This window comes from Aegilops tauschii, chromosome 1 (assembly GCF_002575655.3).
Source record: "Aegilops tauschii subsp. strangulata cultivar AL8/78 chromosome 1, Aet v6.0, whole genome shotgun sequence".
NCBI classification, from domain to species: domain Eukaryota; kingdom Viridiplantae; phylum Streptophyta; class Magnoliopsida; order Poales; family Poaceae; genus Aegilops; species Aegilops tauschii.
This window is the reverse complement of record NC_053035.3, coordinates 474,675,141-474,691,209: the sequence shown is the minus strand read 5'-3', so window position 1 is coordinate 474,691,209 and position 16,069 is coordinate 474,675,141. Positions and strand designations below refer to the sequence as shown.

The window sequence follows — 16,069 nt, the reverse complement described above, 5'->3', positions numbered from 1 at the left end:
CTCTGCAACCTATGGGTGCACAAACTCTTCGATAGGAGTGGCATGGGCTCTGATTTTTTTTGGGGGGGGGGGCTAGAATGGTAGTTTTAGTTTGATAGATTCTTTGCTTCACATGATGCCTACCATATTTTTTTCATGAAGACCATCGTTTGGTGGGTCTTTGGTCGAACATGCCCTCAATGTCCATTTCTCCTACCACGTGTGTCATTTCTCATCCATGGATCAAGAGCAACTAAAAAATCGTGCTGAGCGTCACATCTCACCTTGTAGTTCTACTGTGATTCTCTTTGTGTGTCTAATGCTTTATGTTTGATAAAACTGTCACGTCCATTGTTCATCATTATTCTCTCAAAAAGGAAAAATCACCATTATGCGATCCACCTAGTGCACTTCGCTCTATATAGTCTATGTTTACCTTGGAGTTGTTTTGCGGTGATCCGTGGAAAATTCATCATCACAAGTGAATATGCAAAATCACTATTATGCATTCGTGATGACAAATCTTCATTTGATGGAGCTCATTTTGTGAGAAGGTGCATGCGCAAAGCAACCAGACTTTTAGCACCAGTTCCTAGATTATTTAAATAATAAAAATAAGTGCAAATGGAACATGTGGAGGACATTTGTTTCCAATTTTATAGAAAATACCCTAGGAAATCTTGGAATTATATCTAAATCCACAAGAATATCATTCTGGACTAATTCCCCAATGCTCGCTTGTTCACCATCACATTGCTGACGGAGAGAATGTATGCGGGAAGTGCAACTACTAAGTCGCGTACTCAAACCTTTGGAAGAAATATATCATAGATGTTGCCCCGGAAGCCATTCACCACATGCAACACAGATGGGATGTGGAGAAGAAGCCGAATCAGTAAGGGACTTCCTTATATATGTGTTAATGGTCATGCTACGGTCGCCAGAGCTAGAGGAACTGGCGACCCCCTCCACATATGCCGCCGAGTGAAAACAATTTGCAGACAAAACAAACTCGACACCGTCAACAAGATCAAAGTTGATGACCTTCTACACCACCTAAAGGCTAAAGTTGAAACACATGCCCAACGACGACAAACTCATCGTGTCTACAATGTTGCTCAGATGCAAATGAAATTCGAGGCACGACTGTTTGATGGGTCACTGTCGCCACCATCCAAACAATTACACCATGACACCAAACCCTAACCTAATTGTAACTGCACGCAGAATATATAAAACCGAAGTTCCCTTGCTTTCTGATGCCGGAGCAGCGGAGTGGAATGGGAACCGCCAGCGGGAGGCGGAGATATGAACATCCCCCTTATCATGTAGCGGGAGTAGATGTTTTTGGCCAAGAAAGGAGAAGTTCGGAAAGGCAACTTCGAAATTAGAACCTACTCCCACCGGTCAAAAAATGTCTTGCATTATGGAACGGAGTAGTACTATTTTTAAGATGTAAATTGAAATTAGAATTTGAGAAAAAAAGGTTACAAACTAGACGTTTCCAACAATTTCCATCCAACCCGAGAGCAGGCGCAGGTGTGGCCCGTGCAGGCTCGACGGCCACACCTTCCGCGCGGCGACGGTGTAGCGATAAAACCGGTGCCTTTTTCCCGAACAAACCGACGCGGCCACGTCCCCACCAAGAGCAGCGAGAGCATGGCGGCCACGAGCTCCGCGGCGCTCTTCTCCGTCCTCCCCCTCCACCTCCCCACAGCCACCCCGGCCTCCGCCCGGGCAGGCAGCAGCCATTACAGGCCGACGCGCTCAGCCGCGGCCGTGTCCCCCATCAGATGCTCCGCAGCCTCGCCCGACCTGTCGCCCGGCGCACCGGCGCCGGCGCCGCCCAAGCCCCAAATCGAGCTCGAGTTCGTCGGGGTAAGGCCTCGACCTAGATGTTCTCCGCTAGCTCCCACCTCCAGGCGCCGAGGTTTAATTGCTTTTCCGTGGTGTGCGTGCAGCCCAAGCCGGGCGCCGACGGGTCGTACCCGGTGGACAGGGCGGCGGCTGTCAGCGGCGACAAGCTCCTCCGGGACGTCATGGTCGAGAACAAGATCGAGCTCTACGCGGCATACGTGAGCCACCGTCCCTCCCTAACCTCCTCACCTTCTCTTGCGTAATTTCCCCTTCTGATTTTTCCACTGCCACTATCTGTTAATTAATGGTTCCTGGTGCGTGCGCGTGCGCTGCAGGGGAAGCTGATGAACTGCGGCGGCGGAGGCAGCTGCGGCACCTGCATCGTCGAGGTACACCGCTCCCTCGCCTTCCCAAGTAGTAATTCACTGCATCATGTGCAACACCGCAACTGAAAATGGCACCGCACCGCACGCTATCTCGCTGTGCACAATGGCTGCTCTGAACCGTAACTGATGCCAGCAGAGTGTGAACCTTTGTGCGCAGATAATCGACGGGAAGGAGCTGCTGAGCCCAAGGACGGACGCCGAGAATCGTTACCTGAAGAAGGTACGCAATCATGTTTATTCCACATTCTCCTCTGGTTCTTAGTTTCTGCTGCTGTCTCCTCTGTGGCTCACATACAGAGGAGCTGCGGCTGCTGTCTCCTCTGTGGTTCACATACAGAGGAGCTGCGACTTAACTGTGCACTCTGCATCTTACTGTCTACTACTGTATTTCAGAAACCGGAGTCATGGAGGCTTACCTGCCAGACGATCGTCGGGAACAAGGAGAACTCCGGCAAGGCATGGTTTCGCTAAGCCCCACGCGCTGTCTTCTGCACGTCGTTAGCGTCATTTTTTGTCTGAAAGATTGTGTGTTTTCTCTTGCAGGTTGTCGTCCAACGGCTGCCCCAGTGGAAGAAATGACTGAACAATTTTGCATGCACATTTGATATACCGACGGCATGTGATTCATCCAGTGCCATGTATTTCCTGCTACCAAGTGTTGAGCAAATTAAAGATGTCTATCCTGGCAACAAGTTACTGACAGCTTGCGTGTGCACTTGTTCACTCCAGAGATGAACAGAGCAAGAACGCATCTGCTGCTGCTGCTGGCATCAGTTACAAACATGTTCTGGGCATATCCCTAGTACCCTGTATCTGTATGATAGGGCCTAGTAGCACAATTTGTGTGTATCTAAAGCCATATCTTGGTTTTCTTCCTGGAACCAATGGCAAATTGCAAATTGTGTTGAACCAGTAACAGTTTCCAGTTTCCTTAGTTGCCTCCGTTTTGCAACAGATGCTCGCTAAGGAATTGTTATATGTAGTGTATCAACGAAGCAACCAGATCCGTCGTAGTCTAGGTGGTTAGGATACTCGGCTCTCACCCGAGAGACCCGGGTTCAAGTCCCGGCGACGGAACTCCTTTTTTGCCATATGCATTCTTTGTTTTTTTGTAGGTATCCTTCCTTTATATTTCCAATATTTTTTCCGTACAACATTTTCGTTTTCCATACGACCCGCACTATCTACAGACAACCAGCATCATGCAGTGCAGAAGAAAAAACATGTCTTGATACACTAGCGAGGTACAGAGAAACTACAAGTGCCGCCTAATGCTTGCGCACTGAAGTTACAAGCCCCCCCCCCCCCCCCCCACAAAGGCAACGTCTATGCCCGGCATCAAGCCTAAATCATATATACACACCACTATCTTCATTCGCCTGAGCACGAGTATCTTCGATCCTTAGCATGCCACCAGAAGGACGAGTAGTAGCATCATGAACATTCACAGCCACCTCCTGAAGAGCAGTTGCTCCAGCCATCAATGCATCCATGTCATCTCCAGAATGGAGCCCTGCCCAATATTATTTGATAAATGCGCAAGCATACGAATGAGTTTTCCTTCAAAGCATGACCTGTTTTAATTTTTGAGTGTTATTTCGCCTTTCTACAAGTGTTTACAAATCTATGAAGACCATTGTAAGCAATGTGGGCATAAAGAGATTTGACAGGGAACACTCCCGATGTGGTCCATATCCATTTAGGTTTGTGAGGTTCTTTTTTTATGAAAAACACACATGGCATTTTGCAGGCCTACATCCAGCCACCTTCGTAAACTGAGTTGCCATCTCCTTCCTGCAATATCTTCCACTGACCTGCCTGCGTCATTGCAAATAGCATGCAAACCAGGGAACTGATCTTTCAAGGGTGTAGTACCACACCATGAGTTAGAGAAATCAGTAGTCACCCCATTACCCGCAGTCACCAGCCACCCCTGAAGATAGATGGGCCTCAAATGCATAAGATCGTACCAGCAAACAGAGTCATGCACCCTGTGTTAAATCTCGAAGATACAAACCTTTAGATATTTAGCCCCAATAAAACGCTGCCAAGGGCGGTCCTCAGCTTGCACATTAAGCTGATATTCAATTTGGGAAGATTATTCAGACACCCCATCCCCTTTCTCCTTAGGTCTACAGATCAGGGGCTACTTCACCAAATAATATCTCCTTTCTGTAGCACCTCCTTGCCACACAAAGCACCTTCTGATCTTGCCAAAATTTCTCACTGTCGTTCTGCACATAATATATATGGACATGTGATAAATTGGAGAGTTGTCAAACAAACTTCTAATCAGATACCTACAATCTACTAGAACTAACAAACACACCCAAGTAATTTAGAGGCAAGTAGCCATTTGGCAGCTAAACAAAGTGGCATATTGGTCCAACTTATCAGCATCCTCCAATACCATCAACACCTCACTTTTCTGAATTTTAGGCCAGACATCATCTCAAACAGATACTATGAAAGAAGTTTCAAATTCCTAGCTCCTCCTACGTCATATTTAATAAATAGGATAGTTGTCCACGTACTGCATAACTGAAATCCCTTTTTCAACAAAGTGAATAGCCAGTCTAGTGATCTGGCCATTTTGTTGAGCCCGATTAACAATGTTGGCAAGGTAGTCAGCATTCAAATTTAAAAGAAAAGAAGACAAGGATCCCCTGATCTCACTAACTTGTGGCTGCCAAAGTTTCTACCCACCTCGCCAATGATATTGACACTGAGGGTCCCTTGTGAACAAACTTTTCATCGAGGCAAGCCATTTTGCACTAAAACCTCTTTTCTAAGTGTATTCAAAAAGAAAATTCCAATTGACCTTGTAATAGGCCTTTTTGAAGTCAATTTTCATGACCACCTGTTATTGTTTTCTGAACCTGGATTCATTCGATACTTCATGCAGTAACTACACCCCATTCATGATGTTTCCCGCATTAATGAAGATGCTTTGACAGTCAATAGTAATCTTAGGCATGACAGCATCAACTTTGATGGTTATAGCCTTTGTTTTTTTAACAACACTTGCAAGATGCAAATGAGTGTAACTTAAGCTAAGTTCTAACCTAGCGTAATTGTTGTTGGGGTACAAACAAAATTTACTTTAGTTGTACATAAGTTTCCGGATTTTTAAATTTGGGTAAGTCGGTTTTTTGACTGTTGTTTCTTTTGTCAAGATGCGCTATTTTTTTTTCCTTGTGTTGTTCCATGGCTTCTTGGGCAGAATTTTTAACTTGCCCCTGTTTGCCGTCAGTCGGTGTTTCTATTGGGCTTGAAGCCCGTTACACATTGCCTATTTTTATGTATGTTTTTTGCTTTTGTTTATTCCATTTCTTGTTTAGTATTTTTCTGTATTTTTGGGATGTTTGACTGAGTGTAAATCATATACAAACACTATATAATATGTGTGTAAATTATACTATAGTGTGAAAGTTGCACTATTATATGCTTATTCTTTGCATATTAGGGAAGGTAAAGTTTAGTGCAAAGTCGTCTGCAAGTTTTATTATTATATTTTTCAGTTTCATTCTTCTTGAACGGTAATAGCAATGTGACTAGTTCATTCTTTTTTAGAAAATTCATTGTTTTGATTTTGTTCTAGTTTTTATTACTTTCTAAGGGTATGTAATATTGATGCCACTGATTCATCCATTTTAGTAAATTTATTTTTTGTGAACTACTATTATATGCTTATTCTGGCATATTTTAAAAATCGCAATTTCTGTGTGAATTGTGTGCAAATTTTGTCATTATTTTTTCCACTTTGTTTCTTCTAATAGAGTAATACCAACGCTACTAATTCGTTCTTACTTAGGAAACTTCATTATATTGATTTTTTTTACATTTTATATAATTTCCTTTCTTTTTTAAGCGTAATACCAACGCCACTAATTCATTCCTTCTTAGCAAACTTCTTTTTAGCAAAAAAAAAACACTGCTTATTCTTTCATATTATAAAAAGTGCAATTTTTGTGTAATATTCCTTCTTCTTAAAGCGTAATATCAATGTCGCTGCTTCATTCTTTTTTAGAAAACTTCATTATTTTGATTTTGTTTTAGTTTTATTTAATTTTATTTCTTCTTTCAGTGTAATACCAATGGCACTAATTCATTTCTTCTTACAAAACTTCTTCTTGTGAAAATTGCACTATTATATGCATATTTCTGCAAATTATAAAAGGTGCAATTTCTGTTCAAATTGTGTGCAAATTTTGTCATCACTTGTTTTTCTTTGCATTTTGTTTTTTCTCTAATGTTAATACCAATTACACTAATTCATTCTTTCTTATAAAACTTAATTTTTTTATTTTGATTTATTTTGATTTCATTTTTTCTACTTTAAGGGTAATACTAATGTAACTAATTCATTCATTCTTAGAAAAAGTCTTTTTTGCAAAAATTCACATTCTTGCATATTTAAAAATGCAATTCCCATGTAAATTGTGTACAAATTATGTCATTACTTATTTCAATTCTCTTTCATTTTCTTTCTTCTCAAAGGGTAATACCAATGTCACTAATTCATGCTTCCTTAAAAACCTTTTTTATTTTGATTTTTTTTTCAATATCTTCTGTATAAGGGTAATACCAATGCCATTAATCCTTTCCTTCTTAGAAAAATATTTTTTGGATTTCACTATTATATGCTTATGCTGGCAAATTTTCTCATATTTTTTTCATTTCCTTTCTTCTTAAAGGATAATACCAATGCCACTAATTCATTCTTATTAAGAAAACTTATTTTGGGATTTATTTATTTATATCTTTATTTTGTTTATTTGTTCTTTAAAGTGACATCACCACAAGTATATTAGATTATTATAACTATGCAAACAATACGACGCATATCCATCTAATGTCAAAAGCCAACATAAACTATGTATGCAAAAACACATACGATATGTATAAGCCTCTGGTAATTTTGAATAATACAAAACATTGAGTCTGTATTTCACCCATGGAAGCTCAACCATGAATTGACATGCACATGGGACCGATCCATGCATAACGTACCCATCAACTGCATACATGAGATGTAACAATGGCCGTTCCTTTCATCCTCCAAGTCAATGCATGGTACAAGAAAGATCAATCAGCATGCTTGTATTCGACTATGCGAAGCATCTAACGTGTTCTGCTGGGAGGTGGCACGCTGCCATGCAGGCCGGACTTGAGCATTGGCCTATGTTTGTTGTTCATCAGGCAGCGCAAAGCTTCATATGCACAACAAGGGCGTGACTATGTGCCGCCCGCAGCGACTCCTATGGAGGCTCGCCTGCAAGGAACTGGGTTGGCCAGAAACCACATGGCATCATCATGCTGTCATGCGTGTTTTTTCAATTATTTTTTCTTCAAATTTTATTTATTATTTATTATATTTTGAAATATTATATATAATATATTACAAAAAACACTTTATATAAAAAAGGAAAAATGTTAGTCATGCATTTAAAAAATGTTAAATGTGTATATAAAATGATTCTTAAGTATATGAAAAATGTACAATGTGCATGAGAAAATAAGAAAATGGTATTCATGTGTACGAAAAATGTTTCTGACATTGTCACATGTTTCCAAAAAATATATAAGTGACATTTTAAAAAAAGTTTACGCAAAGTAAAAAGTGTTCATGCGATAAAAAAACATTTAATGCATTAAAAAATGTACGTTAAATTTAATAAATGTTCATGAGTTTCATAGATGTATTCGTAAAATTTGAAAACAGTGTTTGTACAATGTAAGAAAAATGTTTGTATAGTTAAAAAAGGTTTTTTTTTATCATTCCATAAATGTACCAACGTGTATTTGAAACATGTTTATCATGTATTCAAGAAAATGTTCAAAACATGTTTTTGTAAAAATGTTAATCATGTATATTTTTTTGTGTCAAAAGTTGATAACTTTATTCAATAAACGAGCTCGTGGCATCATCAGGCAACAAGCTGGTGAGCAAGAAAGATGATCTAGAATCAACCCAACTTTCAGTGACCATCAACGAGCAAACGTGCTTTGCGCAGAGATGGGCTGGTACATTGGCTGGCCTGTTTACATGTTGAATATCAAAATAAGAAAAAGAGGAAGCTAGCTCTCCAATTTCCATCAGTAATGGTGCCCCAACAGATCGGTTATTGTGGCGAAATTTCTAGAGGCTTACTACCTCCGGGCAGTCCGTCTCCATCATCAGATGCGAGAAGCCGCGCAATTTTGCAAAAATCACACCGTACCAAAGCGCCAAGTTCTCAGCTAAAACACATCACATACAAAATTGAAATTTTTTAATCATGTATTTTAAAAATGTTAAATATACATAAAAATGTGTTAGATATATACGAAAATGTACAACGTGTATGTATTAAAGTAGACATCAAAACATATATAGCTGTTTCTCAAAAAAAAAAATCATAGCTACATGTCAGTGTGTTCTGCAGTAACGTGTAGGAAATCCTCTAGTGACCCCTGAAAAAAGGGAAATTATCTAGTGAATTTAGAGTTTTAACAAAGATAAATCGAGTCAATGAACCGGGCAGTACGGTTGAGGACGTGCTCATTGACAGAACTGGGAAGGCGACAAGGTGCACTAGACGGTGGACAAACCGGTACATTGCAGTTGGCATATACTCCTATGTTAGTGTGCACGGCAAAACAACCTAACTAACCAACATTATTTCGTGTGCCAAAACATGCACAGATATATGCACCGCCGCATGCATGAGACCAAGAGAAAATGTAGCTCGTTACCATTCCTCTACGAGCTACGTGCATCGCCAGCACCTGCAAACATGCATTGCATGCACTCGTCTCCGGCCGGTGAGCTCATCCCCGACACCGGCGAAAGACATGTCCCCGTGCTCCACCGGCGAGCGCTATATAAACGCGTCTACACATGCATGCTTCAACACAAGTCGGCGTGTGTAGATTGTTCGGTCGATATGGCTTTGTCCCCCGGCGCATGGCCGGCGATCACTGCAATCTTGCTGGTGCGCGGCCTGTTCGCCGCCCTCCCGGCGGCGTCGGTCGACATGGGCGACATGCTGATGATGGACAGGTTCCGTCAATGGCAGGCCACGCACAACCGGTCGTACCTGAGCGCGGAGGAGAGGCTGCGTCGCTTCCGGGTGTACCGCGACAACGTGGAGTACATCGACGCCACCAACCGGCGCGGCGACCTCACCTACGAGCTCGGCGAGAATGAGTTCGCCGACCTCACCCAGGAGGAGTTCCTAGCCAGGTACGCGTCGTCCTACGATGGGGTCGGTGATGATACTGGCATCACGTTGCCTGTGGGCGGTGGCGACGCCGAGCTGTGGTCGTCCGGCGGCGACAATGATAGCTCCTTGGAGGCTCCGCCTCCCAGCTGGGACTGGAGATCCAAGGGCGCCGTCACACCGGTCAAGTCCCAAGGCGCAGGATGCGGTACGTAAAGATTGAAGCCCCCCCCCCGGCCGCCTGATCCATTTCAACTTTACCTTGTTAAGTATGCACGGTGGTTAACCATTAAGTATTTTGTCCCTCGATGAATGGATGCAGCTAGCTGCTGGGCGTTCGTGACGGTTGCGACGATCGAGACTCTGAACTGGATCAGGACGGGGCAGTTGGTGCCCCTCTCGGAGCAGCAGCTGGTGGACTGTGACCAATACGACGGCGGGTGCAACCGCGGGTCCTTTCACAGGGCCTACAATTGGATTGTGGAGAATGGCGGCCTTACCACGGCAGCGGATTACCCATACACGGCGGTGAGGGGCGCCTGCAACCGCGCCAAGTCCGCCCATCACACCGTCAAGATCCTTGGCGGCGGCGTGATCCCGCCCAGGAACGAGCCCGAAATGCAGGTCGCCGTCTCCGGGCAGCCCATCGGCGTGGCCATCGAGGTCGGCAGCGGCATGCAGTTCTACAAGAGCGGCGTCTACTCGGGCCCCTGCGGGACAAATCTTGCTCACGCCGTCACCATCGTCGGCTACGGCGTCGACGCCCCTACTGGGGCCAAGTACTGGCTCGTCAAGAACTCATGGGGGCAGACATGGGGTGAGAGCGGCTACATCCGCATGCGCCGCGACGTCGGCGGCCCAGGGCTCTGCGGCATCGCGCTCGACGTTGTCTACCCCAAAATGGCGAAAGCGTGAATGTGAATGTACCTATGTCATGCATCTGCATGCGTACCTTCCCAATTAAGTGAGCTCGCCTACTCGGATTGATTCAGGACCACCCGTTATTGTTTGCTGAACTTGTATTCCTTCAATACCTCATGCGGCAATAACACTATCCATCTAATGAAGAGGTAAATACACCGTTGGTGCTTGAACTTGTCACGGATGTTCACTTTAGTGCCTAAACTTGAAAAATACATTAAACTAGTTCCATAACTTGACATGAGCGTGCAAATACAGTTCAAATCTCTTCTGCATACGCACACGATGCTGACAAGGCATTCCGGCATGGCATGGGGCCCGCTGTCAGCTACTGAATAGCAGGGCGTGCAGCCTATTTTTTGGAAAACCCCTTTAAACTATTTTCCTAGAAATAGGACCTCACAGATAAAGGGCTGAAATAAAACTAAAAGCTAGACTGGTAGGGAATCGAACCAGTGAATTACTGTTAGCTCGCGGCTAGCCAGTCGACCGCAGCACAGTTGTATAGTCAAAACTGGATTCATGACCATTATGTACACTAGGCGAAACAACATAAATTAAAGGAATTTATTAATCCAGCAAAAAATAGTGTCGGGTCTGTGATCCAAACATCCGACAAAATGTTATATATCAGCCTTGGATACCACTTCTACCAAAAAGGTCTCATGTTTCTAAAGTATAATTAATATTTATGACTATATAACAAACATGATTTCAAAAAGAATTTAAATTTTACATGTCATTTTAAAAATAATTCATGTGTTATTTTAAAACATACAATTTAAATATTTACGAATTATAAAAATGTTTATTTTATTCAAATATTATTCAGTGAGGATCTGCAATCTGAGGGCGCACTAGGTTCGCTTTTTTTAAAAACACACACAAACTTTTATATATTATATAAACTTTTTAAAACAACACTTTTTTTTCTTAAAGTATGAACACTTTAATGTACTACATACATTTTATTTATAACATGGAAATGTTTAGAATTATATGGGAATCTATTTAAATATACAAAAATTTATTAAATTACTTTAATATTTCATTAAAAATGTGAGAACTTTTAAAAATTGTAAAATTAATTTCATTTAATATTTAATATTTTTATTTTTAAAATTATTTGTGGAGATATTTTATTAAATCATATGAATTTTTAATTTACTTTACTTTAATTATATATATATCACTTATAACACACAATTATAATTTACATAGTTTTACAAAAACGGGAAAAAACTGAAATGTTGAAAATGGTCCATTTTACCCACACGAGCGCATTATGTTATATAAAGAGAAATTTATTCTTTGTAAAATTACATGTTCTTGGTTGGAGTGGTATTTGTGGCCGCTATATAGTATTAGGGTGCAGGTTCAAATAATTGACCCGGCACTATTTTTGATCGAATAAATTAATTTGTTTATGTTGTTCAACCTGCTGGAATTTGTTTATGACAACAAATTTCACCATGTCTGCTGGTTAGCCACTCCCACATAAAGGTACAGTTAACAGGTTCGATCCCTCACCACAAGCGTGTGAATATATACTTGTTTCTCACCGAGGTCTTTTATGTAAGGAGAAAACAATTCCAGGTTTTTTCTCACATAAACCAGGACACTTGGGGTGCCTCGTCAGGACCGTGGACGTATACATATAAGATGTGAACCGTATTTGCACGTCCATGCCAAGTTATGGAACCAGTTCAATGTATTTTTCAAGTTCAGGCACTAAAGTGCACATTCGTGGCAAGTTCAAGCACCAGTGGTGTAATTACCTCTCTAATGAAGGCACTTTGACAATCAGTAATAATTTGAGGCATCATAGGATCAACTTTGATGGTTATAGCATTAGAATTTTTTTTGAGCGATACTTGCAAGAGGCAAACAAGCCACCATGTTCCTCCGCTCCACGTATGCCAAAAATATATCCTTGGTCGTAGTTATGATGATTGAGATTAAAAGATAATAATGGTACGTACCCCCTCCGTAAACTAATATAAGAGCGTTTAGATCACTATTTTAGTAAGCTAAACACTCTTATATTAGTTTACAGAGGGAGTACAATATAGTGGTGTACAAACAAGTACACCATTGACACGTGCAATATGAGTCCAACATAGACACACACCTAAACTAGACCACGTACACACTAGAAAAAGAAAAGACATACGTCCAGGTCTTTCCAATGATATGTGCAATATGAACCCAACATGGACACATATCCAAAGTACTCCCCCCTAAACTAATATAAAAGCGTTTAGATCACTACTTTAGTGATCTAAGATCACGTACACATTAGAAAAGAAAAACTTACGAGCAGATCTTTCAGTGAAAAAGCACGTGTAAATCGGTAAGGAAATACTATAAAAGAAAGTCTAGCCTCCGTTCTCCCTTTAAAAGAAACTCTAACGATGGGCGATATTATGCCGCCGAGACATGGAGACGGCCGCCACGCTTCCAAGGCACTTCAAGGATGGCTTGGTTGGCCTGAAATGGAGTTGGATGGGTACGTTTTACGGTGGGAGCGCTTGCCGGCGTGCTCCTTCATTGAGGCACCAGGCATGGTGGACTTCTGGAATGTCAGGAAGAAGCGCCGGGCTAGTGCAACAGTGATGCTTGACCCGGCCGATCATGTAGGTCGTCAAGATCGTGGCCGCAAACATGAAGCACCACGCTGAGACCGACTAGGACGTCAACCATGGCCATATAGTCATCCACATAGATTGCACCGGGGCATGCGACAAGGGATGCACCAACTAGATCGCGGAGATAACCTCTTGGCGGCCAGGTGCTTCATTGGCCCCCGTGACCGCAGCCGGCATTGTGGGCAGAACGATATGCTACTTGGCTGGTGTATGTAGCCGTTGTCACACCTAAGGTTAAGCAAGTTTGAATAACTTAGATGAGTGTTTGATTCAAGCCACATCTTAGTCATGCCACACTAGGGCAAGCCACGACTGTGTTCTGATCTTGACAAGCAACCAAGAGAGAGAAAATTAATGGATATGGCTCACCACACCCTGCGTACGAATGCATTGTGATCGGAGGTGCCAACCAACAATTTTGGGTTGGGTCCAGACTCTCTTGGCACCTAATATATAAGGAGAAGGACCTCACCGGTTTAATCCAACGATTTCTACACGGTAGATGGGGTTCCCTCTAACTGTCGATCCTAATGTTGTGCTAAGAGATGCAAAGACCACCCCCACCGCCAGCCGCCGCAAGGTGAGTACTAACGACGCTACTGCTGCTAACGACGTCTCCATGCTCCTGCTCTTTTTCCCCGACCATCTCCATGTTGTTGGAGAACATGAGGTGTAACCATGAGCTACACAAAGGGTGCATCGAGTAGAAACAAGGCTCCCCTCAATACCAGTAAGAAACCCCAAAATCTATGTGTCTAATGCTACACTAGTACAATACCTCCTTATTAGCGGCGTGCTAAAACCCTTACAAGAGCCATGCAGCACACATGCTGCTAGTATGGTGTCGCTGGTAAGTTGTTATGTGCATGCTGCTAATAACAGAAATACTACACGCACCTCACAAGCGTCAGTAACTCAATTACTAGCAGCGTGCTTTGTAACCCACACGCCACTAGTAACCCAACTACTTGCAAGGTTCCACCATGACATACACGCCGTTAGTAACCCAATTACTAGCAGTGTTTCACCATGTCATACATGCCGCTATTAACTATCCTAATATTTATGAAAAAAGCTCTTACTAGTGGGGTGTAGGGGTGGATTAATGAGCTGCTCGTCTCGACCCGTTAAGCTCGTTGCGCTGAACGAGCAAAAAAACATGTTTGGCTATGTTTGTTTAAAGCTTGTTAAGCTCGTAAGCACCCGCAAGCGTTCGTTAACAAACTACAATGTATGGCCTATAGGATGTGTGTGTGTGTGTGTGTGCGCGCGCGCGCGTGCGTGCGCGCGCGCGTGCGTGCGCGCGCACGTGTAACTTTTACGAAGGAAGATGGTGACCGAAGGAGAATGTGCATTAGTTTCGTGCCTCTTATGGGTTAGGATAGGTGCATATAACAATTTCATTAAGAAAAACTATCTAAATAAGTGGAAAATGGGAATTAATATAATTCTATTTTGCTTCAAATCCAATTTTTGTCTCTTTCCTATACATAGGTCATCAATTCGGGATTGGTTAAAATGGGCAGGGCGCCCCCTTTTTCTAGTAAATAGTTCAATCCATTTTATCAATATGAGTGTTCTATATCAGATAAATTTTACATTAAGCTAGGCTGGACTTTTTTGCGGGTAAGTTAGGCTGGCTTCGGCCACAACAGTTTTTTAGAGGAACGTGTCTAGCGTTTTTTAGAGAACCCATTCAACTTCCACATGGTGCTAAAAAAGAAAAGGGATAGAAGCATGAACGAATTGTTTTTTCCGTTATAAATATAATGGCAATGGTTGGTAATTTTTTACTTGAAATCTTCTTCCATGACTATATAATTTTAGTCTATTAAAATAAATAGTCAGATGTTTCTAATTTTTATGGCAATTTCTAGCCTATTTATCTTTGTTTCGGTGACCCTGTCAAGTACTTACCCCTTTATGAATAATATGAACCACAGATGCTAAAGTGGCAAGTTTGTCATTCTTATGTCAGTTATCAACTTATGATATTATTGTAGTAGGTGGCATATGATTATATTTGTGACCAAAGCTATTTATAATCATGTGTCCCACTTCATTAAGTTATTTTTCATCTTCTGCCCCCACGGTGATGTGGATTAGAACGAAAATGTATGCTTGTTAATACATTAGACTCTGGAGCATAATATATGTTCTATAAGAATAAAGTAATCACTCGGAACCTGAGCCCAGGAACACAAATCTTGAGGAGCAACTGACTATCAGTCAGATGTTTATTCCTACTCATCAAGTGGATTGAGGAGTATGAAATCACTAATGCAACACCTAGTCTTCACCCTCATCATTTCCCTATGATAAATAATGTGTGTAAATGTTCATCTTATTGGCTTGTTGCCATGTGGGATGAAGGCTATGAGCTCTTACGGTGTATGAAACTTTATATAGTTTCCTCAATGGGTTAAATATGGTAGGCTAAAAATGGTTTACAAATTCGAATGTGACTCTGAGGGAAATCTTGAAAGGTTAAAATGATTGAGATTTGTCATATGACATATTTACTCTTGTCTGGACTAAGGAATTGTTAAGATGTTTGTGTTACCATCATGATATGCAGTGGCGGAGGCAGGATCCTTTAAAATCTCACCTTAAGGGGGGGGGCAATTAGAGTAATATTAAAATAAATTTCACTGTTCATGGCCATGATACAAGCAAAACCATGACCACGGGGAGGGCCCTGGCCCTGGCTGGCCACCCCCTGTCTCCGCCACTGATGATATGCGCTTATTTTGACTCAATTAAGAATGTTTATCTGGCCCAACCAAAAGGTTTTGTCATGAAAGAAAATAAAATAAGATAAGGCGTGTTGTATGAAGAAGTATTTTTTTGTTATAAGACATGCGTTGAAACTAAGTGCGGGTGTGTAAGTTCACCGCCTCATGTAGATGAAAGCTCACTGGCTAAACCATGAGTTTTAAGTTCAAAGGATCTTGGTGTTGTCTCGTGGGTTTGTATGGAGATTCATCGATACATAGGTCCAAAGGAGTATAAGTCCTATTATGATTACATACATGGACATAATACGAAAGCCATACATTATGCGCAAGTACTC

General features: G+C 41.9%; 2 protein-coding genes and 1 non-coding gene across 3 annotated transcripts; all 3 read left to right on the top strand.

Moving 5' to 3' along the window:
- Positions 1-1,579: 1,579 nt before the first annotated feature.
- Positions 1,580-3,156, top strand: LOC109750866 (photosynthetic NDH subunit of subcomplex B 3, chloroplastic). Its single transcript, XM_020309803.4, has 6 exons — positions 1,580-1,857; positions 1,941-2,054; positions 2,172-2,225; positions 2,380-2,442; positions 2,616-2,678; positions 2,766-3,156. Exons 1-6 carry the CDS (start codon positions 1,639-1,641, stop codon positions 2,799-2,801), a joined length of 549 nt encoding a protein of 182 aa, XP_020165392.1. The 5' UTR covers positions 1,580-1,638; the 3' UTR covers positions 2,802-3,156.
- A 70-nt stretch (positions 3,157-3,226) lies between these two features.
- Positions 3,227-3,299, top strand: TRNAE-CUC (transfer RNA glutamic acid (anticodon CUC)). The gene has a single exon. It is a non-coding gene; the product is annotated as a tRNA-Glu (tRNA).
- Positions 3,300-9,151: 5,852 nt separating this feature from the next.
- LOC109750863 (fruit bromelain-like) lies at positions 9,152-10,342 on the top strand. The gene is made up of 2 exons (XM_020309801.2): positions 9,152-9,635; positions 9,750-10,342. The coding sequence occupies exons 1-2, from the start codon at positions 9,152-9,154 to the stop codon at positions 10,340-10,342; spliced, it is 1,077 nt and encodes a 358-aa protein (XP_020165390.1).
- Positions 10,343-16,069: the final 5,727 nt, after the last annotated feature.